Raw genomic sequence first — 27416 nt, 5'->3', positions numbered from 1 at the left:
AATAGACTATAAAAGTTTAAAAACACATTATTAAATTAAACTATCTTGACCAAAAATCAGGAGCTATTTGAAATACACTGTATACCTATTTAAATGTTTACAAGGGAGATTTTTTTTTTTAAAGATTTTATTTATTTATTTGTTAGAGAGAGAGAGAGAGTGTGTGTGTGTGGGAGAACACAAGCAGGCAGAGCGGCAGGCAGAGGCAAAGAGAGAAGCAGGCTCCCCACTGAGCAAGGAGCCCGATGCGGGACTTGATCCTAGGACCCTGGGATCATGACCTGAGCCAAAGGCAGCGGCTTAACCAAGTGAGCCACCCAGGTGTCCCTACAAGGGAGATTTTAAAGAAAAAGCTTTTAAGGTAAAATTAAGTTTATTGACATATTAAGAAGTCAATACTATAGATTAAATCAAAGAGCACTGTAATACAAATAGCATCCCTCTTCAAGTAAAATAATGACAACTTTGACCCAATTTGACTATAATTATAACAAACACCTCCAGCCCTCCCAACTCTATGGTCCTACGTTGAACTCTTATTAGATTTAAGCTGTAAAATTTACAGATGGAGAACTATCCAGATCTAACATTGTGAATTAAATATACTTTTGGTAGTTAGTTTATTGTTAAAATTATTGCCTCCTTTCAGGCTGAGTGCTTTTCAGCAGGACATTAAGTATCCCTACCATATGGTATTTAAATGTAATTGTCCAATTTAATCAATAAAAAGGTCCCATAAATTGGGTGTTGGCATATCGGAGATAACCTAGATATTCTCAAGGGTCTTTTAAATTGACAATTAATAGAGGGAGATATTTCCTCTGAGAATTTGAAAGGAAATTTCTTGGGTAATACTCTGTTCTTTTTATTTGTTCTCCATTTTTTATTGGCATCTCGTTGTTAAGAAGTTTACTGTAGAAGGAAATTTCTGCTACCAAATGTTTCTGACAGTACAGACAAAAGGAATGGGTGACATTAAATGACACATCTGTAACCATTTGGCCTTCTCTAACCAGTAAAGCCAAAAAAATACTAACTGTAATCTTTCTAAAAGACTTGACTGGATCACATGAGTTGTTACTGATTAATTAAATATGAGAGCAAGAAAAAAAAAGGAGGATCTACTTTACAGTGTTTCTGGGCGCAAGAAAGGGACTTCCAATATTCTTAGACAACAAACCCCCTTTTCATTGAATTTTGTGATAACAAAATGAAGATTTTTTCCTTCCCATTTCCAAGTAATTGACCACTAAGTTATTCATCACCATACGGATAATTCAAAAAAAGGGAAAACAGTATATTTCCTTAATAAGTGAATGTAGAATTAGGAAGAAGCGAAACCAAATTACAAAGCAATTTAGTGTTAAAATCTCTGGTTTTAGGTGCAAAAGGAATTCAGAGGTGGGAAACCACATTACTGAAGGCACAAATCTAGGGATTAGATGGGCAAATCTTGACAGTGGGTATGATAGGTTAGTGTGGTGAATAAATAAACTTTGTCAGCTGGGCAAAAGCCTTTGACAAAATGCCATGATAATATAAAATAAGAATTTTGTACAGGGTACTTTCAGTATGTGTCAGTATTTCAAATATATTGAGAAAAAAATATTGAGAAATAAGATAAGACTGATTTTGGTTTTTCTTTTTAAATGCTAGAGACTACTAAGCAAGTAGTATTAATATACTACTATTAGTGATAAAAGAAATGGATTACCAGAAGTTTTATTGACTTGAGTGTAAGAAGAATTATTAAGGATGAAAATGAGAGATAATTGCATTTGCTTATTATTTGATGCTTCAAAAACAAAAAAATGAGTCAAAAATAGAGTTAATAATCAAAGTCTGTGTGTATTTTAGAAGGGAGACAAAGGTGGCCTGTTTCAAACACAACACTAAAAAACCAACTATACCATACTTAAAATAATCTACTATTGTAAATCTTCACAAAACCTTAGAGGTGTTAAAAAAAATCTTACAAGCTCACATGTTGTTCCTTCATTTCGTTTTCTTGAAATTATAAACAAATTCAGCAGAAACTACAAGTTTATCATCACAGAGGTGAGAAACTAGCTGAGGTTGTCCCAGTGGAGAATTAAATCTTAACTTATGTAGACAGATAGATTTTTGAAGGACAGGAATTGTGAGAAATTTTGCCACATTTAAAAATAAACCTCAAATTTAAACTCTCAATGGCAAAGAAATACCATATGGCAGTTTTCAAACAGATCATATACAATGATTTCATTTTCAAGGAATTCAGAGTAAAAGGACCTTTCCTTTAACTAACATAAACACCACTAATACTATCCAGGAAATATTAGCATTTCATTATTTCCAAGAAAGATTTCGATATACTTTAGAACCTAAAATTTGACTATTCTGTTGTAAATGAGGGAAAGTAGTCCTCATTAGTGACATAAATGGACTTTCAAAACAAACCTGAAAAACGTTTATGGATCTGATTCTCATTTATACAATTCACTTACTGCAACCACACGAGGGCCACATAAAACAAGCTTACATTACTGCAATCATTGATACAGTAATACATTTTATGAAATACTGGTTTTGTATTTCATCTACAATGGGACATGAGAGAGAACAAAGAGTTGAATATTAGAGTGGTGTCACCAGTACACAATCATATAAAAGTTCAGAAAAGTCTTGCATCACTTCATAACTTTATTGCAATCTTGCATTAACATACTGCATTGAATTAAAAAAGGTCTGCAAATGTGACCAACAGATTTTAGTATAACTTTCGGTTAGTTCTTAAAGACATAGAATCTTTATGTTCCATTCATTAGAGGTAAATTATTACCAAACCCAACACAAACTTTATTTATTCCATTCTTAAAGCTCTTGTGAAAACTGTGCAATAATTGATCTTGATTCAAAATGTTACAAAAATTACAGGGAATTTTAGAAGACAAGCAGAGAACTTTATTTCTGCAATTATTTAATCATAATATTATAATAAAGAATATAAATTCTCCTGATTTCACTTTGTACCTGTAATTATTTAGGCACAGTTTATGAATAAGGGATTAACCTCCCAAGGAATGCTTCATTGAAGGTTCTCAGTTCCCTTCTTTCTGTTTCCTACAAGGACTATTTCTATTTATTTATTTATAAGTTTTAATTAATTAGTTAATTAATTAAATTTATTGACAGAGAGAGGGAGGGAACACAAGCTGGGGGAGTGGGAGAGGGAGAAGCAGGCTTCCTGCTGAGCAGAGAGACCCATGTGGGGTTCGATCCCAGGACCCTGGGATAATCTGAGCTGGAGGCAGACACTTAATGACTTAGCCACCCAGGTGGCCTGCAAGGACCATTTTTAAATAGATCAAGGACTGTTTTTAAATAGATCATGTATTTTGTGATCCCATTTAGGGTGGGGATGGGGTAGGAAACCAACTTAGTTATGGATTTTGAGGACTCTCAAATGTACATGAACAATGATAATCTAGGGTACACAGAAGACATGTGATAAACATTCTTTTTCCTTTTGTACAATTTTTCAAAAAACAGTACAATTGGCTTAGTGAATATCTTAGGTAATTTGGTATTCCCTTATCCAGTGATTTGGTTGTATTCCTAAAAAAATAATCTTATTTTTTATATGCTACCCCTCTTCCATTCTTTTTAAAAATGATGACAGCTAGAACATGACAGCTACTAATATCCCATGTTTTATAGACAAAATGAATAGCACATTACATGTTTCTATTATTTTAGTCTTAAGCTAAGAATTCCTGGTTTCTAGAAGCCAATTTTCCTTCACCATAAATTTTATCTAATATTTAAAAAGACTATTGAGGGGGTGGAGGAGGAAAGGGATTTACTTCTGACATCCTTTGTAGTTACAGTGAGTACTGGGTCTTCTATTTCTTTTGTATCCCCCAAAGTACTAAATGTTGGCTATACTAAACGTGTTTAATAAATACTTGTTGATCTGACTTGTTCTTACAGAACGGTACTGTTTTTAATATACAAGAACATCTGTTATTTGGCACTGACTGGGAATAAGATGTTCTGTATTAGTGAGTTTTTAAAATAATAAGCTTAACCCATTAAGTACTTAACTATCATTTTTATCTTCTTTTGGAAGTATGGAATAATTAATTTTCTAAATGAATATGCACTTATTTACTTCTCAAATATTATATTAATTTTAGCCTTCTTTTGATAATGCTGGGTCATAATTATGAACACCAATATTGTCATTTCTCTGTGCATGGCATATACACATACATATATATACATACCCATGTATTGGAATATGGTGGACAGGATGAAGGACCACAAAGGAAATGGTATCAAACATGAGGCTGAATGGCTAGCAATGCCATGATTTACCTGGGTATTTTTCTTAAACACATCTGTCAGATGCTCTGTTTGGTAATGAGAAGATGCTGTGATAGGTACAGAGTGGCACTGATTCCTTCACCCAGTCACTGAGTACCTGCCACAAGGGCATCCTTCTAGATGCTGTGATGACTTTAAGGCAGTAAAACAAGGCTGACACTGAAAAATACCTTATTAGTGCAAAGGCCAGAGCAGTCTCCTCTAGAATAATTTTCCTTATCCTCTATAAAAGTCTGTTTCTCTTTACTCTTTGTCTATAAACTGGGCTAACGAAGTATAAAGAAGAATATGACATCTTCATTTCAAGAACTGGTACTAGAATGTTTTAGCAAAGGTATCTTTCAAAAATTATAAATTCTTCACAAGAGATAACACTTCTGCAGGCATGACTCTAACTACAATTCTATCCATTTTATTAAATCCCTACATAATAATTGATTTTGATCAGAACACAGACGTAATCTGAACATTTGTCTTTTCAATAATATAAAAAGACTAAAACTTCAAGAGTGTTAAAGTAGAAACAGCATAACGTAGTTAAGCTAGATTGCCTGGAATTCCCCTCTATATAAAAGTGATTACAAGAAAACCTACCACATAAGGTTTCTGAGGATTAAATGGATTGATTCATTAAATGAGAATGAAACTTAGAAATACCTCAAAAGGTGGGGGTATTTCAAGATAAAAGACAGAGTTTTTGCAAATTTTTTTAGTATCCCATCCCATGGCAAAACAGTTAATTATTCCGATACCATCCATATAAAAACTGACTGATTTGCAAGACAATTATCCTTCCTTAGTTTTTCAACTTGACATTCTATAATTTGTCTTGTGTTATTTCTACTTTGAAATATTATTTCCCTCTTTCACTTTTTCTTTTTTTATTACTAATGATGTGAGTTTTATTCTAATAACTGAAGCTTTACTCAGGGCTATGACACTGCAGCACTCCAGATGGCACTATTTACATTGTACTTTATGCAAACCATATCCCTGGAACTGTGCATTGGCAGCCTTGTCTCTGCCTTACGTTTCCCTGTCATCTTATTTTTCTCATATTCAACTTTATTCATTGTAAAGAAGGACAAAGACTATCTCAGTTGTCTTCTTACATAGTCCTAAGTATATACACACTGCAACAGGTACTCTATAATAATGTTTTCTTTTTATAGAAATGTATAATACAATTAAGGCACTAAATATTTTTGATGATTTTTATACTTTGATAGCTTATATTTTCATGAGTTTCATTTAAGACTGTATAGCTGGCACTGTAAAATATTTATTTTAAAAGAGGGATATTGGGGCTAATAACGAACTGCTAACTTAAATGAGAACTCGATTTTCTTACAAACTTGCATAATCACAGAATACTAAAACTACATGGAAGCTTAGATAAAATTTATCATCTTCTATAATAATATTTCAGAGTATGAGTAGCACCTCAGTTCACAGTTTGAATTAATGAAGTTATATCAAAGAATATAGAGAAGAAAAAGCTAAAATATTTTTAGATGTGAATACCATCTTCTTAGGATATACCTGAAAATCATCACTCAGGCAGGTGAATGCAGGTACTAGGGCCAGACTGCCTGATATGCCTGTTCCTCAACTTAACAGCAGATATGTCCCTTGCCACAAATTACTTAGCCTCTTAGTATCCCCATTATATAAAATGAGCATAAAATAGTACCTATCTCCAAAAAAATAGTACCTATCTCAGAGTTGTTGTAAAAATTAATTAAATTTACATAGGTAATGTAATTAGAGTGGTGGTTAACATACAGTAAAGCACAATAAAATATTTAGTAATACTTGGCTATTAATATTGTAATTCGTTTATACAAAATAAAATAGCTTTGTCAGTCTTGGAGAAGCCTGAAATGGTTCCAAAATGATTATTTACAGGCTTAAAAATGTCAGTGATTTCCCCTCCCCTTCCTCTACTCTTTCCCCTACTGTCCCATAGAAAGAAAGAAAAAAAATAAGTCAGTGAAGACCAAGTACCTAGCACAGTGCCTGGCACACAGTAGATGTTTATTTGCTGACTGAATGAACTAGTCTATAGATTAATTTATTCTCAATACATTTATTTGTTCTTTATAACAAGAGATAAGTGACAACTTTTTATTCCCTAGACTGACATACTAGTATAAGTAAGAACTACCTTTAGTGTCTGATTTAGAATTTGGCAATTTAAATAAACTGTATAATTCTTATGAACCTGTTCAGGAGATAGATTGTTTTGAAATGATGTCCCTAAGACCATAAATCTAGCTAATACTCTGTCTCTCTGAAACGACAAGGTTAAACATTAGAAAATACATATATTTTAAATGTACATATTTTAAAACATATTTATTTTAAAAATTATTTTAAGTTGGCACTAAGTCAGAGAAATATTTCTTCTGCTCTTTATAGTACAAAATGTTAAGAATCTGTATTGTAGTCCTGCTCCTATTATATAATCTCTTTTGTTATATACGTGATAATGTAATATTCCTTTGTACAGACTATAGTATTTTATATAATAAAACTTAGTATTTAAAAATTTTTGACATTTTACTCACTTATTTTATTTTACTCCCCATTTTAACCATTTTCAGGGCATAATTTAGGGCCACTTAGTACATTCCCAATGTTATGGAACCATCACCACTCTCCAGTTCCAGAACATTTTGATTATCCCCAAAGGGAACACTGTACCCATTGAGCAGTTTCTATTCCCTTCCACCCCCACTGTTCCTGGAAACCACTAATCTGTTTTTTGTCTCTATGGATGTCTTTATTCTGTAGATTTTATATAAATGGAATCAGAGAATATTTTATGTCTACTTTCTCTGACCTAGCGTAAAGTTTCATCAATGTTGTAGCATGCATCTGTACTTCATTCCCTTTTATAGCTGAATAATGTTTCAAAATATGGATATACCACATTTTGTTTATCTAGCCATTTGTTCTTGGACATTTGGATTGTTTCTACCTTTTGGCTATTGTGATGAGTGCTGCTAGGAATATTCCTTTGCAAATTTGTTTGAAGACCTGTTTTAATTCTTTTGAATATTTACCTTGGAACAGAATCGCTGGGTCATGTTTAACTGTTTGAGGAAATGACTAAAATGTTTCCACAGTGTCTATACCATTTTACATTCCCACCAGCAGAGAATGAGGGTTCTAATTTCTTCAGTTTTCCCAACACTTGTTACTTTCTATTTGTGTTTGTTCTTTTCTATCCTTGTGAGTGTGAAGCAATATTTCATTGTGTTTTTTTTTTAAAAGATTTTATTTATTTGAGAGAGAGAGAGAGATTAAGAGAGCGCACATGAGAGGGGAGAAGGTCGAGGGAGAAGTAGACTCTCTGTGGAGCTCGAAGCCTGATGTGGGACTTAATCCCAGGACTCTGGGATCATGACCTGAGCCAAAGGCAAGTTGCTTAACCAACTGAGGCACCCAGGCACCCCTATTTCATTGTGCTTTTGATTTGTATCTCCTTAATGTCTAATGACACTCAGCATCTTTTCATGTGCTTGTTGGTTAGCTTATATCTTTTTTGGAGAATTGTCTATTCAAGACATTTGTCTGTTTTGTCTTTATTTTATTGAAGCATAATTAGCATATAGAGTTGTTTTAATTTTAGGTGTACAATATAATGACCCAAAAATTCTATCTGGGTTGTCTTTTGTTTGTCTTTTTAATGTTTAATTGTAAGAGTTCTTCATATATTTTGGATGAGACCCTTATAGTTATGATTTGCAAATATCTTCTCCCATTCTGTGAGTTGTCTTTTTGCTCTTTGACAGTGTCCTCTGATGCCCAAAGTTTTAAATTTTTTTTTTTTAAAGATTTTTGATTTATTTGACAGAAAGAGATTACAAAGTAGGCAGAGAGGCAGGCAGAGAGAGAGAGGAGGAAGCAAGCTCCCCGCCGAGCAGAGAGCCCGATGCAGGACTCGATCCCAAGACCCCGAGATCATGACCCGAGCCGAAGGCAGCGGCTCAACCCACCGAGCCACCCAGGCGCCCCCCAAAGTTTTAAATTTTGATGAAGTCCAATTTATATCTAGTTTGTTGTTGTTATATTCACCTTTGGTGTCATTTCTAAGAAATCACTGCCAGATCCAAGGTCATAAAGATTTGCCCCATGTTATCTTCTAAGAGCTTTCTAATTTTAAATAGATATTGTTGAGGATTTTTTCATCGATATTTGTAAGGGATGTTGGTTTGCAGATCTCTTGTGATGCCTTTGGTATCAAGATAATGCTGGCATCATAGAATGACTTAGAAAATGTTCCCTATTTTATTATCCAGAAGTATTTGAGACTGGTACTGATTCTTCTTTAAATGTTTGGTAGAATTCACAAATAAGGCATCTTGTTCTGGGCTTGCTTTGTTGGGAAGTTTTTGATTATTGACTTAATCTCTTTGTTATAGATCTATTCAGATATTCTTACTTTTTCTTGAATTTTGTGTTTCTGGGAATTTGCCATTTCATCTAGGTGAACTTGCTGGTGTGTAACTGTTCATAATACTCTCTTAAAATCTTTTTTATTTCTGTAAGGTTGGTAGTAATGTCCCACTTTTTCTGTTTTTACTAATTGGAGTATTCTGTCTAGCCAAAGGTTTGCTAGTTCTGTTATATCTTTTCCAAGAACCAACTTTTGGTGTCATCAGTTCTCCATTATTCTCTATTTTGTTTATCTCTGCTATAATCTTTATTTCCCTTCTTCTGCTACCTTTGGGTTTCCTTTTTTCTTTTTCTAGCTCCTTTGAGGTATAAACTAAAGTTACTGATTCAAGTTCTTTCTTCTCTTTTCCCTTCTTTTTCAATGTAGGTATTTACAGACACAATTTCCCTCTGAGCCCTGTTTTGCTACATCCTATCAATTTTGCTGTTTATTGACTTTTAGTCATCTCAGAGTACTTTTTTTTTTTTGGTTTTCAAAGAATTTATTTATTTATTTAATAGAAAGAGAAAAATCACAAGTAGGCAGTGAGGCAGGCAGAGAGAGAGGGAGAAGCAGGCTTCCTGCTGAGCAGAGAGCCTGATGTGGGGCTTGATCCCAGGACCCTGAGATCATGACCTGAGTCAAAGGCACAGGCTTACCCCACTGAGCCACCCAGGTGCCCCCTCAGAGTACTAATTTCCCTTATGATTTCTTCTTCTTTGACTATTTATAGGTTGATATTTAATTTCCACATATTTGTAGATTTTTCAATTTTTCTCTGTTACTGACTTCTAGTTTATTCCACTGCAGTCAAAGAAGGCACTCTGCATGATTTTAATCTGTTAAAATTTATTTAATTTATTTTTAGGCTTAACATACAGTTTATTCTGGAGAATGTTTCATGTGCACTTGAGAAGAATGTACATTCTGCTGATGTTCAAAGTGTTTTGTATACATTTGTTAGGTGTAGTTATTTATAATGTTATTCAAATCCTCTAGTTCCTTATTGACCTTCAGTCTAGTTACTCTACTGAGCATGTATTTTTTTAAGCATGGTATTACCTGCATATAAAGCTACTCCCAAGATGAAACAGGCTCTGCTTATAATTGGACAAGGATTTTATTTGTCCAAATGAACAAGTGAAACATGCAGATCCAAACTAATCGGTAGGATTTCTTTAGTATAGTGATAGGAATGATTCCTAGGATATAAATAGCTATTTCCATTGCTCAAACTGTAGTTGCCATTTGGATGGTGTCTTTATTAGTAACTTGGCAATTCTATACTTTGAATTAATGAAGACAGTTGTACTGAAATATTTTTCTCTTGTAATCCTATCAGGAGTCCTTCTTTCCTTTGTTACTATGAGAGTGTATGATACTTACTACTCTTCCTTAAACTTCTTGATTTATGCTATTTCTTTTAAAAGTCTTATTTATACTGCTTTTGGCCCAAAAGGTTTGACTTTAATGGCCAATCAGAACTGTCCTTTATTTCTGATTGGTGAACTAAGCTGATGAATTCTAAATTTACCTCCCCAGCTACTGCTAAAATGATGTTATCAACCCCTATATCTCGGTGGCTTACAAAAATAAGCATAAATTTCTTGCTCATGAGTCTGTGGGAAGCTCTGTTTCAAAATGCCAGATAGGTCCATATTTGTTGCATGTGTTTCTCATTGCGGACAATGAGAAACCAGTAGCTATCCAGACATGCTCATCTTATAGAAGACAGAGGACAGTAAGTTAAGACAAACCAGGTAAATCATTTAAATATCTGCTTGCATCACAGCTGCTAACATTGTATCAGCCTAAGCAAGTCACATAGCTAAGCCCAATAGTGTGGGAAAATCTCCTCCATCCTTGTGAAAGGGGGAGGGAGAGTAAGTATTTGCTGAACAATAACATCATCAACCACAGTCTAGCAAAATAAGGCAATTAAGGGCAACACAGTACGTTTTTTAAAAAAGTTATGTTTATTTAAAGGACTTACTTTGAAGTTAAGCCTTTCTCCTTTTTAGAGTAATATTGTTCTTACTTTCATAAAATGATGGCAATAATAGAAAGCAGTAGACCTTTTAAAATTCTTATTACTTGACAAAATAAAAAACTGGCAACCTTCTGTCAGTCCCAAAATTTTAGGACAATTTTACTACACTACAAAACCCCAAAACTCTACTACAAGAAAAAAAGTAATCACAGACCACTGAATGTAATCCCAGGTCTCTGGCTATTATTCCCTATTCAGAGGCTATCCCTTGGCTTTCAAAGGCACTCATTTTCACCCTTCTCAGGTTTCATTATTCCAAATGCTTGTGATTAGGAAAGCTCAGGAGTTAGAGAACAAAAATGTCATTATTTATATCTAGTGATCTAATCTAACTTTTACTTTAAAAATGGTCTCATTTACTCTTCAGGTCTCTAAATAAACTTGGTTTTGTAATACTTGAGGCCCTAAAATCTTAAAGGCATGTAAATCTTTCATGTCCTTGACATGAAAATTTTAATAGGCAGTACATAAAGAATAATGGCCTATGACTCTATAACTTTAAAAAGATGAGCTATTATGATTAAAATTTAAAAAGTAGCCAGTGGCTTTACTTCCAGTGTGAAAGGACACATATTTAATGGTTTTATATATATATATATATATATATATATATATATATATATATACATATACAAGTATTTATGAATACTAATGATTTTGTCATAGTCTTACCAAACATTAAAATGATATAAAATAGCAGAGCTGTGTTTTTTCTCCCCCCTCATAGTACTGCTAAAGCAAGTGAAGCAATTGGCATGCTTATAGAATTCCATTTCACTCCTAACTCCTCAGCTTATTTCCACCTCCTACTCTTGCTGTCATCTTGTTGTTTTACTTGTGATATTCTCTAGCTTTAAGCAATATTAAAAAATGTCATAGCTATCTCATCCATTCCAAACTAGGGGTGGAGTTGAATAGGATATTGAAATGCATTATATCTGCAGAAAGCCTTATATAGAAACTTCCAAATTAGTCAAAACAGGAAATTTCCTGTGAGTCTTACTTTAGCAAATGAGATTTGCAATTCATTTATAAACATTAACTTATCAGACAGGATCTGTGAAATAACTTCGTAATATGGCAGTTGCCTTTTATTATCTTACTGCTCTTACCCAATATTGGAGAATTTGACACAATACATATTTAAATTTCATAAATATACAAATCTACAATAAGAGGCAGAGAGGGAAGTTTTCACTAACTGGAATTCACCAGTTTTGAAACTCATGTTTGTGCCATGCTTACAATTTAAATAAAGTATGCATCTTTTACAACATCTTACAGAGTATATACAGGAGCTAAATTTTCTGTAATTTTTATAATGTAATTCTCATTAAAATAGGATAAAAATTGAAAAGTGTGGTTTAAACCTAAGTAACATACCTGCAGGTATGATCATCACTCACACTTGCAATTTCTTGGCCTTCTTTGGGATCAAACACCAAACCATTAATGAAATCTGAATGGCCCTCTAAAACCTGACATCAGGGGAAAAGGTAGTAAGAATACAGAAAAAAAAAATCTACAAAATTTCTACCTAATATTTTTACTTCACTGCCTTAAAAGCTTTCACTGCATGCTTCCCTTTTCTATAAATATTTCTTAAGCAATCTGCTATTTTTAAGGCATGATTTATACACCCACTTTTTCTGGAAGGTTTATCTTGGAAAGAAGCTGATCATTCAACACACGCTATTAGCTTGATCTTTCTTTTCTAGTATGCATTTCTTATAAAAACACACACACACTTTTTTACTGTACCTGTCCTCATCTTACCTCCTCTCTTACTTGTTACATAAAGCTTAAATAAAAATTAAAGCTAGAAGAAATTTCTAGGGGCACTGCACTGAGATAGAATCCCAAGTCATACGTACTGTTCTGCATACTAACAACTTGATAAACATAGTATGGGTTTCACCTTATGGGGTCTTTATTGACTTTCCTCTATGTAACTGCCAGCACTGGAGACAAGTTAGTATTAGAAGCCCATAACCACAACAACCCAGAAATTCATTTTTGTTTTGTGGTGAGAACATTAAAGATCTACTCTCTTAGCAACTTCAAATATACAACCCATACTATTAACTATACATATTATGCTGCACATTTGGTTTGCAGAATTTATTTACCTTATAACTGGAAGTTTGGTACTCTTTGACCAACATCTCCCCATCTCCCCCAGCAACAACCATTTTACTCTCTGTTCCTATGAGTTTGGCTTTTTAAAAATCCACCTATAAGTTAGATCATACAGTATTTGTCTTTCTCTTATTTTACAGGGTTATTTATTATACTAATAGAAAACACATATATAGAACTTACTATGTACAAAATGTTGTTCTGTTTTGTATGAATTAGCTCAGTCAATCAATGCTCATAACCTTCTGAGACAGACAGATGCTATTATTATGCTCATTTTATAGATAAGGAACTGAGCACAAAGAAATTAGGAACTTGACCAGTCATACTGTTATTAACATGATAGAATTAGGCAATCTGGATCCTGTGTCTGTGCTCTTAAGCGCTTTATAATCCCACCTTACCCTACATGCTGCACTCGAAGTTCTCTCAAAGTTTGACTCTCAACTCTATGTGTGTTCATGTCTATTGTACTCTTACTATACCCAAATGTGAATTTCTAAATCCGCCTCATTTGCTGTGCCTACCTAATATTTTAATAAATGATATCAGATTTATAATCTGTAGTCCTTACTATAGCCAAAAATAGAGTAAATGAGATCCTGAATTATATACTTTAAAGATGAAAATTAAACATCATTTTATTATTTTTAAAGATTTTATTTATTTATTTGACAGAGAGAAAGGGAACACAAGCAAGGGGAGAGGGAGAGGGAGAAGCAGGCTTCCCACTGAGCAGAGAGCCCAACGTGGGGCTTGATCCCAGCACCCTGGGATCATGACCTGAGCCGAAGGTAGGCACTTAACGCTTGTGCCACCCAGGCACCCCTTAAACATTTCAAACTGAGATAAATCCAAGTAAAAAGGCACAAATAATGTTTTAAGGGGTGCCTGGGTGGCTCAGCGGGTTAAGCCTCTGCCTTTGGCTCAGGTCATGATCTCAGGGTCGTAGGATGGAGCCATGCATCAGGCTCTCTGCTCAGCAGGGAGCCTGCTTCCCCCTCTCTCCACCTGCCTTTCTGCCTACTTGTGATCTCTGTCAAATAAATAAATAAAATATTGAAAAAAAATAATGTTTTAAAGTTATGAATTATACTTGTCAACATACCTTATACTCATTTTTATCTTGAAGATCTGAAGTAAATAATCTTATTTTCATATCAGCAGCTGAAGTACAAAATCTGGAAGTGAAAAAACAAAAACCAATACAAATCAATGACTAGAGCTACAAGCAGAAACAACGATGAATCTCACATACATAATGCAAAGTGAACAAAGCAGGATAAAAAAAGGATATTATTATTCCATTTGTATGAATGTTCATAAGTAGGAAAAAATAAACTATATTGTTTTAGGGATGCATACATAGCTGATAAAACTATTTAAAAAAGAAAGAAAATAACTGTCACAATAATCATGAGCTTAATTATCTTTAAGGGTAAGGGAGAAGGATGATTTGGGAGGGACACAGTGGGGACCCTGGGTGCTAGGAATATTCTGTTTCTTGACCTGGGTGATCATTACAGGTGTTTGTTTACAACAGTTTGTTTTACAATACAATAGTAAAACAAAAGTTTTACAATAAACTGTGTATGTACTTTTTTTGCACTTTTGGCATTATGCTATATTTATAACACAAATAAAAGGTAAGAATAACTAAAAAGCAAAGCTTATCTACCTAATTTTTCTCCTTTGAATTTCTCCTATTATTATTTTGGATATTCATATTTTCACATCCAGAGGCAACTCTAGAACAGACTTGCTACAACAACATTACTAATGTGAGCTCTCCTAATACTTAGGTCATAAGAAATCATTTAAAAATCTCTCTTCAAAATATCATTTCTAAAATAGAAAAAGATTACTTTAGAAGGTTTCTAAAAGAAATATCCCAAGCAAAAGGTTATAAAGTATTAGTAGAAGATAAGGCCAAGTTCAGTAAAAACATCAGAGAAGAAAGGACTTACAGGGGTCAAAGATTATATACTTAAAAAAAAAAATTAATGAAAGAATCTTATTAAAAGAAAAAAACAAACAGACACACATACACAACTTTATGGCAAACTTTATGTTGTTCCACTTTTCTCCAAACTTTGCTGCTCGAGTTTATACATGGTAAGTATATTTACACCATCCTTTAATTAAACCATAAAGCGCCAGAGAATAGAAGTAAGGTGAAGCATTACTTTCCAGCAAGTGTGAAGAAAAGCAAGCGGGGATGAACAGAGAGAGCAGAACTGAAGGCAACTCAATGCTAAAGATAAAACACTAGGAATGGGTTCTTTCTAGCTGTAAGTTAAGCTAACTATAAGACAGACCCCAAGTTATACCTCACTCATCTCTTTTTTTTTTTTTTTAAGATTTTATTTATTTGAGAGAGAGAGAATGAGAGGGAACATGAGAAGTGGAGGGTCAGAGGGAGAGGCAGACTCCCTGCTGAGCAGGGAGCCTGATGCGGACTCGATCCTGGGACTCCAGGATCATGACCTGAGCTGAAGGTAGTCGCTTAACCAACGAAGCCACCCAGGCGCCCCATGAGTCATCTTAATACATATTATACTTTATATGTGTGTGTGTGTATATATATATATTATATATATATGTATGTATAATATGTATACATACATACATACATATATAAATGTATACATATACATGTATATGTATATGTATAAATTTATACATATATACTTTCATATATAATATAATGTATTTCTTATTTTACTTTATTATTTATTTTACTTTACATATATATGTATGTAAAGTAAAATAAGAAATACATTATATATATATAGAAGTAAAGTAAAACAAGAAATACAAATATAGTTTAATCACAATTGTGTGAAGTTATTTATGAAAAAATAGGATACTGGGTGTAGAAATGGCCTTTAAAAATATTTTGTATATTCCAAATTTGATACAGTAAATGTGTAATGTTTTATAATAAAATATTTGATTTATTTAAAAACAAAACTATGCAGTTGGCTTGCTCTAAAAATATTGTCTTTAAAATTGATGGCTGGTTAATACTCTGAATTTATCATATATATTTGCAGAAAAAATCTGAAGCTGCTTATCAGACAACATCAACAAAAAAGATGAAACAGGGCGCCTGGGTGGCTCAGTGGGTTAAGCCGCTGCCTTCGGCTCAGGTCATGATCTCAGGGTCCTGGGATCGAGTCCCACATCGGGCTCTCTGCTCAGCCGGGAGCCTGCTTCCTCCTCTCTCTCTCTGCCTGCCTCTCTGCCTACTTGATCTCTCTCTGTCGAATAAATAAATAAAATCTTTAAAAAAAAAAAATGATGAAACAATAACAGCATATGTCATTTTATGATGTTACAGTAGGACAGGAAAACAGGCATCAAGCAGAACCATGGAGGAAGATAGTTTGTCTAGCTTTCAAAATCTGCTAAAAAATGCAGAAACTAACTGAAACTAACTGACTCTTGTTTAACTCCAGATTTTGAGAACACTTTCTTTTAATATAAAAGGAAATGAACAGCAAACTGGCTATTAACAATGATATATGTATATTAACAAGTGCTGTTGTGTGGATTATTTAAAATTCGGTTAGCTAAAATCTGTACAGCTTCTAAAAGAAAACAGAACATCTTCACAATCTTGTTGTAGGCAAATATTCTTTAGATGAGAAATAGAAGGTATATGAAAAAGTGCTCAAAATCATGAGTCATCAGGGAAATGAAATTGTGGTTCCAAAAATAATGGCTAAAATAAAGACTGACAACAATAAATGCTGAGGAGCTAGCAGAGCAAGTTGAACATCTCTAGATTAACTGGTGGGGATATAAAACAGTAGAACCACTATGGAAACTGGTACTTTCTTAAAATGTTAAAAAAACATTCAACCACCCTCTGATTTAGCAGTTCTACTCCCAAGAATAAGGAAACCATGTATCTACTAAGAGCTATATATTCAGGGGTGCTCATAGCAACTTAGCAGTTGAAAACTGGAAACTGTCTGGTGTCTACTTAGAGGAGAATGGATAAACCATTTATACCATGTAATGGAATACTTTTCAAAAATAAAAAGAATCAAAGAATCACTGGTAGTTGTAACATGAATAAATCTCAAAAACAACAAATGAGGCACAAAAAGTATATTCTGTATGATTCCACTTATATGAAGTTCTAGAATAGGCAAAATTAACTTCTGAAAATTAGATTAATGGTTGCTTTGGCAGAAGATGGGGTACAAGGATTGACTGGGAAGGAGTACTAAGAAACTTCTGAAGTGATGGAAATGCTATGTATTATCAGTATATGGGTTATATAAGTGTATGCATGGCAACACTGATTAAATGGTACCCTTAGAAGTTGAGAATTTCATTGTATGTGAATTATCCCTCAATTAAAAAAATTAGGTTAGTTCAGTAAGAGCTAACTAATGGTTGCTATATTGTTTACTAAAAGAAGGCATATCTTTTAGATTTGGAATCTGTGGAAGCAAGGTTAGTGTTTCGTAACAAACATTAAACAATCTGACACATTGCCTTTGTGAAGAAGGCCTCAGCAGGTACTGTCAAGATTTTTCTCAAAAAGGAATTGTTCTTTTCAATGCTTTCATAAAAACTGAAGCCCAAGGATTAGAATTATAGTTTTATATACTGTTAAACAAGAAAATGTGACACTGGCCTCTGTAGCAGTAAGGTTCATTAATGTCTCAATCAAATCCACTTATTTTAACAGTTATACTTTCAATAAATGGTAAACTCAGTGAAGAATCTGTGAAGACTTCAAATGATTCAGATGAAACTCAGTAAAGAGCTTTGTAGTCAGGCCCCAACACATATTCAAGGCATCACTACCATGTTGCATATTTAAATCACAAATTCCGATAGTAAGACTAAATTAAGAAATAATGGCCAATGTTAAAAGATCTAATATCTGAAATTGGGAAAAATGGAAATGGAGGAAAAAAAGTCCTAATCATCAAAGGCTTCAGATCACTTAAAACAAAGGACATTAATAAATAACACTTAATAGTTTTACACTTACTTGATTACTGGAGGCAATGAATCAAGTCTAGTTTCTGGGCTCCACGCTATGCCATCAACCCTGACTCCATGCTGAAATGTTCGTAGTGTTTTATACTGAATTCCTTCAACGTCTGCTTCTTCCTCCTAAGCATATACAGTAAATGTTTTAAGTTATGAAAACAAACACTTTAACATTCTGATTTTACCATAATGAAGAATTTATCAGGAGGCCTTATATATTCTTTTGAGAAGTTCAAAAACAGATTAGATATAGAGATTTAACTGGTTACCTGAGCAACAGTGACAACAAAAATAGCTAAAACTGTCTAAGTCTCGTGGAAAACACTGTAGGACAACTAAAAACAAACAGTAAATACATTATTTTTTTTTACACAGCATTATATAAAGCACTATACATATGTAAGATGTTACAAATTGTTCATCTAATATTGTTATGGACTATGAATAGTGAATATGTTAATACAATCTGGTTAATTTAATCTTTTGGATACAAGATTCTGGTTTAGATATTTAAAGTCAGCTTATTTACCTGCTTTGGTAATACCAAAGTAATTTCAGTTTATATTCATGGGAAGATGAGGAAAAAATGAATTTTGAAGTATTTAGGTCTGGAAATAGGGATAATCACCTGAAAAACCTTCCCATTGTAAAAATAATGTAACGCAGCTATCTTAAGTACTTCTGTCCACATCCAAAAACTAACAGGTTCAGTTTGCAGGAAAAAAAGATAAAGTTTAGTGCCTGCACAAGGAAGGATGATTGGAGACTTCTGCAAAGATCCAGGTCCTTTAAAGGGGAAGTAGGAAAAAAAACCCCAAACCAAAAGTGCCATGCAAAATATTTACCATGGGTGAAGGCTAAGAGAGAAAAGCCACTTATGAGAAATCTCTACCATTAGCTGGCTGTAATATGAGTCTGTAGCTTGAATTCACATTAGTTATGTGCTCCAGAAAATGACAACTGATTTCAAAATGGTCATATGTTGGTAGTGGCCCAGAGCACCTGACAGACAAAGGCAAATTCTCTTTGGATGAACTACCTCTACCCAGGTCTCAAAAAGTTACCACAGATATAGTTCAATCAAATATGATCTTATACAAATGTACTCAAACATGTGAAAACAAAGAACCACAAACACAAGTATGAGTAAGCAACAAGAAATTACCAAGAATGATAAGGCAACTTTTAAAAAGAAACAAATAAAACATTTAGATGAAAATATCATAAGAAAAAAAAATGCTTACAGCAACTGGAATACAGACTTGAAAAAATTACTCAGAATGCAGAAAAGAGAAGACAAAAAAAAAGTTAAAAGGGATTCAGTGAGAAGTTCCACTATATATCTCATTTGGGTTGTAGAGGAGTAAATAGAGGGAATGAGCGAAGAGGCAATATTTGAAGATGAAGAGATAATAACAAAGGATCCTCCATACTTGATGACAGGCACCAATACATATATATAGATAGAACAGTATGTCCCAGACAGCTTAAATAAAATCCGCAGGCAGATACAACATAGTGCAACTTCAGAATACACACACAAACTCTCATGATATAAATTTGTGTGTATGTGTACACACAGACTGAGGGAGGGAGCGGGGGGGGAGGGAGGGAAAAGAAAGCAGGAGGAGGATGGGGCTTTTAGAACAGCAACCAGAAAGAAAAGACGGGTTTCCCATATAAGAGATTTCCTATAAAAGAATTAGAACCATAGACTTCTTGGCACATAGTTTTTTTGAAACAACAAATTCATGAAGATAGTGGAACAAGATCTTCAAAACAATGACAGAAAAAAGTTTAGGGCTATACACACAACCATACTGTTTTTCAAGAATGAAGTCGTATTAAATATATTTTCAGAAAAACAAAAACCAAGACTTAAGCATCAGCAAACCCTCACTAAAAGATCTCCTAGAGCAGAGGATGGCAAACTACGGCTGGGCCAAATTTGGTCTATGTGTTGACTTTGTACGGCCCATGAACTTATATATATATAAATATAAGAATTTATATATATATATATATATTTTTTTTTTCTTTTTTTAAAGATTTATTTGAGAGAGAGAGAGAGAGAGAGAGAGCGCGTGCGCACAAGAGAGGGTAGAAGCAGGTTCCCTGCTGAGCAGGGAGCCCAGTACAGGGCTTGATCCCAGGACTCTGGGATCATGACCTGAGTTGAAGGCAGGCGCTTAACTGACAGAGCCACCCAGGTACCCCCTCATTCTTGTATTTTTAAGGAGTTGTAGAAAACAAAGAACAATTTGCAACAGGTACTGTTAAGTGGCTGGAAAAACCTAAAATATTCACTATCTGGCCCTTTCCACAAAGAACTTAGTAATAAACTTTTTCTTGTAGTAAAGGGTGTACTTTTACTACATCCTTTACTACAAAATGCCCCCAGAAGGAAGGCCTGAGATTTAAGGAACAGTGAGTAAAAATCAAAGGCAAACAGATGGGTTAATCTAAACAAATATTAGCCCAATAACACATAATTTGTGGCTTAAAATGAAAAGAAAAACTGAGGACTAAAATATGACAGTAATGTAAGTCTGGAGGAGGAGATAGTTCAAGAGTCAAAGATCCTTATTTTGTTCATGAAGAAGTTAAAGACTAAAAGAAAGATTTTATTTATTTGTCAGAGAGAGAGAGAGAGAGACAGCACAGCAGAGAGAGCAACAGGCAGAGGGAGAGGGGGAAAGCAGGCTTATTGAGCAGGGAGCTGGATGCAGGGCTGGATGCAGGGCTTGATCCCGGGACACTGGGATCATGATCTGAGCAGAACTTAGATGTTTAAGGACTGAGCCACCCAGGTGCCCAAATATATTAATTCCGACTTTGTCTAATTAAGTATGCATGGTAAAGTGTCTTTGGTAATCATTAAAAGAGAAGAAACGGCATGCAAAACCTCCAAATTATCAGGGAGGAAAACAATGAAAGGAGGAGGTAACAAAACACAAACAGAAGACAAAAGAATATGCATTCTGGCAATGTTTTCAAGAGTAAAAAAATTAATAATAAACCAAATAGCCAATAGAAGAATAGATAGATTAATCATGCTATATGTGCTAAATATACCATACAACAATGGAAACAAATGAATTGACATGGAGTATCCTAACAAATACAATGTTAATAGCAACACATGGTAGAAGAAAATAATACAGAATAATTTCGTTGATAAAATTTGAAACATGAAAGCCAATATACCCCTTTGTAAGACCTACATATATGGTAACTCTATAAAGTAAAAACAAAGTAAAACAACACAAAATCTCAGGCATGATTACCACTTGAAGGTGAGAAGGAAAGGCAGTAAGGGAAGAACACCCGGAGGGCTTCAGAAGAATTACTAAAGCTCTATTTCTTTAGCTGGGTAGTAGGCATCTAGGAATCTATTTTATTGTTCTTTATACCTTATATAGATAACATATATTTTAAAATACTTTTTATAGGCTTGAAAATATTAAGTTTAAAAACTGTTTTGTTATTTAAATCAATACCCCAACTGGATCTAGAGACTGCAGCAAAATTTTTCATGACAAATTTTTCCAAGGACTCCTCTGTATTAAGTGATACAATTATCTTTTGTAAGTTTATAGAATTATAAAATAACACCAGGGGAAAAATCCAGAGCAGGTGAAACTTACTTAAGCGATACATATGTCTACATAGGATATTATCTGAAGGCCTGTTCTAAGAATTTCATTCATCCTGAATCTAAATGCAAGGTTTAAGTGAATCCTATTGAATGTGTTGATTTTTCCAGGATAAAATGTCCTTGGGATCCTAACAAAGCCATTTCACAAATACATTCCACATGGTTTTCTCTACATAATTCTAATGCCCCTTGAAAAATAACTTTAAATTTCAGACGAACTTGAGTTTAACAGCATAAGTTTTTCCATAAATGAAAATAGGAAATAGAAATGTACTTATCAAAGAAAGAAAAACACTGTCAAATTTTGTGACTTCATAATCTGCGTGTATAATAACTGTATGGCTAACAGCCAGATATGCCAAGGCAGCAACCACTAAGCAATTTTAAAATCAGGTTAAGAGCCTAATCATAGCTGACTTCATAGTTTGGGTTACAACTATTTTTCCACACTGGACAAATCAATCTTCTAAAAATGAAGTTTTTACCATCAAAACACAGATTACTTTGCTACTGTAACAACAGTGTTGACAATTAGGTCCTATAATTTGTTACCCAAAGTATATATAGAGTTATTGGATGGCCATGGAGATAAAGAAATCCCAGGGATTGTATAGTTTGAGCTTTATGTTATTACCAGTGAAACCTTTTTTCCTGGCAGCAATGTCTGCCACTGAGCCAACTAAAAGGTCAGGGTGTGTGTGTGGTATAGGCAGAGACAAATGCTATTTTGGGTTTAGTCTGGGGTGTAGGCAGTATTGTATAGGCAGGAAATTAAGATCCTTTGGAAAACTTGCTGCAATACAAATCCTTATAGAAGGCTCTAGTGTGCTTGAGTTTGGGGCAAAGCCAGGTTGATGAAAGGGCTCTTGTAAGGGTTTGAAATTGGCAGGCCCTCCCACCATACCCAGTTAAGGCCAAATACAGACTTTTAGTCAGATGAGACTGTAAAGTTTACCTAGTCCAATTCTTTCACCTCACACTTGAATTTATATAGCATCTGGAGAGTCTGCATAACCCTTCTCTGAACATTCTCAGTGACAGGGAACTAGCTACTTCTTGGGGGAGCTTATTCAACTCAAGTTAGAACTTGAATTAGAATTGAAGTTCTAATTCTAAGAGCTCTCTTTAACATTAAAACCAAATCTGTTTTCCTGTAAATTCTACTAATTGCTCCAAATTCTGCTTCCTGGAACCATATAGATGAAATCTACTTCAGTGAAGACAAGTATTTGGCCACAGCTGATCTTAGGTGAACACATTTAAAGAAGATTCAGTGTCAGTCTTAAAGCACTATAAGCCACAACTTCACCAGACAGAACTGATGAATAACACAAAATATATTTACCATTCTGAGTCTAATCCCTCTTTCACATGGCAGTTTTAAACATTTTAATACCATTCTGAAATGTCTTCAAATACGTTATCTCATTTGCATCATAACATACACTGCTGAGAAATGAAGTAAAGATTAAAGGATATAGAGCTATGCTGTCCAATATGGTAGCCACTAGCCACATGGGGTTATTAAGCACTTGAAATACAGCTAGTTCAAACCGTGCATACTTTATAGAGTACGAAATCCACACCAGATTTAAGACTTAGCTTAAAAAGTATATAAAATATCTCATTAATTTTTTATGTTGGTTACACATGAAATATTTTGGATATGCTGGGTAAAATAATACATTAAAATTAATTTCATCTGACTTTTACTTCTTATAATGTGGTCACTACAACACTTAAATTTATATTTGTGGCTCACACTGTATTTCTACTGGACAGCACCGAATTAACTCCTTTTGGCAGTTTAATCATTGCACTGTTTCATAGTGAACATCCAGATGACTAAAAACTGTTAAGTCACAATTGTCCCTTTTAGCTTCAGCAGTCTATCATTTTAAGACTTTATTAAATTTTAGCTTGTTCAACTTGGCACATTAATCCAATCTATTAAATACTTAAACTCTAAGCACAGTGTCTGGCATACAACAGGTACTCAATAAATACTTGTTAAGTGGAGTTTATCATTCGAAGCATTAGGTATTCTTCTCAGCTTCACGTTCTACATAAATTCAATGTGCTTGCTTAAATCAAATGTTCTCGAAATTCAAGTCCCCAATTCATTATTGGTGATCCTTTGAATAGACTTTGAAACTTTCATGTTCCCTCTACCCTTTGCACATAGGGCTTCTTGTAACAGTTTTCTTACTGCATGGTTTTACACTTAAACATCTTGAGGTCAGGGTCCTTGCTTTTTTAACATAGGTATTACCAGTTCTATTTTGCACTTAATATTTGACAAATACATGACACCAATTAATAGTACAACATTCAGCTCAAATTTCCAACATATTCAAAAGAATACCATAAGATTCTGAAAAATGCTTTGTTGAAATTTAAATCTACCGTATTGACAGTGTTTTCCTAGGAGTCTTAGAAAGAGGATTGCCTTTCCAATAGGCATGTGGAAAACTTTCAATTCAATTTACCTTTACTTAGTTTTCTCAGACAAGAAGCATGAAATTGGATGCTATGGAACTTGAAGTTTCTAACATGATAGAATAGAAACAATGCTTAATAGTGTTTAATTAGATAACAAAATAACTTTAAAGGGAAACGATAATATATTATGAATCCTCAAGGGCAAATTATTGGGACTCAAATCTCCTCCAGAACTGTTAGAATTATGGCTTCAATCTATCTGAATAGCAGCATCAAAGGAAAAGGGGTTTATAAAATGGGGTCTACAGCTTGTTTTTTCATTTACTAGTCATATAAATCCCTGAACTTCTTTGACGTACAATGGGAACTCTGGACAAGGACAGTTGCTTAATTTTATTGCCAGTACTTGGCACAGAAACTTGCCAAGTTAATAAAATTCAATTCTTTCTTTAGGTAGTTTGGCTATAAGACCTAGATTGCCAATCTGACAGGTCTGAGGATCAACAAGGACAATGCGCGAGACATGACAGAGCAATACAAATGTTTTTTGCTAGTTCTTTCTTCTCCATCGTCTTTTTCTCTCTGCCACTCATCACCTTTTTTTCCCAACTTTTTTTCTCCCTTGTTGACTTTCTCATTTCTTAGCTGAACATAAATTAGAGATAAAACATATCTTTTCAGTATTTTTAAAAATACAATTCTGTATTCAGTTCTTAATTTTAAAAGTAATGACAACTTAGTTTCACCCGTAGGGAGCTCCTTTATTCTTTTGTGGGTTAGTAGCCTGCACCAGAAAAATGGTTTTACCATCAGTCTTTTTCAAGAGTGTATTATATTATTTCTCCTAATCATGTGGACTTTTTATGATCCTAACTAAGTAGTCCAGCTAAAGTCAGGCCATGGGTCACTTAGCCTGAAAGCTAGCAATTTCTACCCCAATCCTAAGAGAAAATGTGGGAAAATGTAAGAGCTCTTGTATTCTACTGAGACACCAAAAAAATGAAGCCTTTAATTCATACTTTTTCCTTAGCATAAATATGCATGCAGTCTAATTTTGTATAACTTTACTTAATGCACTGTAAAATGCTAAACTGCATTTATGATGCCAAAACTGTATACTGAAATAAAATACTGCCTCCTGAGTAAAAGAGTAAATAATAATGTTTATAATAGTACTACTTTAGTGGTAAAGTTACTTTAAATCTTTGAAAACTGATCAATGCCAAATTACCTCACCAATTAATCTTAATTTGAGAAATATTGTTTTAGGAATAATATTCTGGTAAACAAATTATTAGCCAAAATTTCTAAGGGTTGAACTCACATTGTTTAGACTCTTTCACATGTGGAACTGGCTTTTCTGTAAGAAAACATCGTATGTGCTCACCACAATGCAATGCTTTGGTGATTAAATATGGGCTGGTGCTGGGGGCAACACTGACCAGATTAGTGACAGTTAAATTTTTTATATATATATATGTTAATTGTGCCAGATGCCTTCTAGGAACGTTACATGACATACTAACTACATTTTCACAAAACCCTATTAAGTATTATTTTCCTCATTTTTACAGAAGAGAGGTTAAGTACCTGCTTAGCATCATATAGTTAAGAGGTAAAGACAGGCAGAAGTAAAAACCCAAGCATTTTGGCTCCAGAGTTCATTGTCTTAATGACTATGCTAAATTTCCTGTTCGATTAACAGGGTCCCATACTGTGTCTATTCTGGATGTATGCTTTAGATGTACAAAAAAGCATGAGAGCATACTAATACAGAAGCTGAATATCACAACAGCTGTAAAATCTCCTGGAGGATCATTCTTTAGGCTTGTTTCCTATGTCAAAGTGGAATGTAGAAAAACTGGGTTAAGTAATTACTTAGGTCTCATTTGAGACCTAGTTTTCTCTGTACATACCAAATGTTGTTAGCCACAACCTTCAATTACCAGAATATTCCATTTCCAAACACGAGGCAAAAAGAGAAGCCTCATAGTCTTTTTTTTTTTTCCACTACCTATTTAATGTATGCACAAATCTCAGGCATATATTACTGGAAATATCTTCCTCTGTAGTTCTTCATGTCATTTTTTCTCTTACAATCAAGTTCAATATGCTTTCCAAGTTTACCCAGTTTGCCAAAGTTTGTTTTTTTAACCAGTGAAATAGCTTCAATGTCATTCACTGAATTTTGTACACTAACCTGAAATGTACATATGCCAACCACCACATAATTACCGCCACCATATGCAATTAGGTTTCCTGGATCCCCACTGTCAAAGGGATTAAATTCTACCACATGCACATAATCTTCACAATCCACAGTGTAGGCAGCATTTCTTGTGGCATCTTGCTTCATCTTGTATGTCAATACTTGAGCAGTTGTAAAAATAAAATAGCCTTCTACTGGATGAGGTCACGAAACTGTGGATTACAGCACAGACATAGTTAGAAACCATCAAACTGTCAGTCACTTTCAGCAAATGAATCAAAATAAGGACATGGTATTTCAGATGCCACAGACAGCTACAAAAAAAAACCAAACCACACCAAACCAGGTACTTCTTTAAATACTTTATGAATAATACCTGCAGAATAAATCATCATATCCTGTTTAGATTAACAAAAAGATAGTGAGTACTTGAAGATGGAATCAGTTTAGTAGTGGATATATTCATAAAAAATTAATGATAGTTAACATTTACAGAGCCCTGCTTGCAGGTGCCATGCTAAGGATTTTACTGACATTATGACACCTAATACTTGCAAACCTAAGAGGAGGGAAATGGTTCCCATTTTACAGAAGAAATCGAGGTTTTAATAGGTTAGCTGCCAAGCTCATAGAGGAGACAGCATTTGAAATACTTTACTAGGTGTTGGACACCAGTGCTAGAGAAGAAAAGCAGGCCTCCACTGTGAAGATCACAATATCCGGTAAGAGTTACGATTCTGTGTGAAAAGCACAGTAAGACCTGGAGAAAGAGTGCCAAAACGTGTGATATAAAAATGATATTCGTAAAATCAGGCACAAAACTTCCACTAACCTGTTATGGCCTGATGTGCACTCTGGAAGTAGCATTCCCAGAGGAGACTTAGGGATCTAAAGAGGTCTTCCACCACCCTCCCCCACCCTTTAATTGGATGCAGTTGTCCTGAGAATAGTTGGGCTCAGTAACGAACTCATCAAGACCTGGTAAGTATTTACGGAGAATCAGAGGAATCCCACCTCAGGGAGCCTATAAACTAGTAACCATACGACTGGGAATCCAGGACCGGACATTTGTTAAGGGTGACCAGCA

At 34.2% G+C, this 27416-nt stretch overlaps 1 protein-coding gene across 2 annotated transcripts in view; it reads right to left on the bottom strand.

The window, feature by feature from the left end:
• The window catches only part of NUP37 (nucleoporin 37), a 43553-nt gene that overhangs the window by 15638 nt on the left and 499 nt on the right, over positions 1-27416 (bottom strand). The window contains exons 2-5 of one of the 2 annotated variants that reach the window (XM_032346589.1): positions 26321-26541; positions 18019-18143; positions 14110-14182; positions 12246-12340 (exon numbers count right to left, since the gene is read on the bottom strand). In XM_032346589.1, the coding sequence (XP_032202480.1) occupies positions 12246-12340; positions 14110-14182; positions 18019-18143; positions 26321-26476 (449 nt within the window). In that variant the 5' untranslated portion in view covers positions 26477-26541. Of the gene's footprint in view, positions 1-12245; positions 12341-14109; positions 14183-18018; positions 18144-18648; positions 19995-26320; positions 26542-27416 lie in introns of those variants that run through there. The other variant, XM_032346588.1, reaches the window with a different exon arrangement.

This window comes from Mustela erminea, chromosome 6 (assembly GCF_009829155.1).
Source record: "Mustela erminea isolate mMusErm1 chromosome 6, mMusErm1.Pri, whole genome shotgun sequence".
NCBI lineage: Eukaryota > Metazoa > Chordata > Mammalia > Carnivora > Mustelidae > Mustela > Mustela erminea.
Note: the sequence above shows the minus strand (reverse complement) of the source record. Positions and strands in the feature narration are given on the sequence as shown.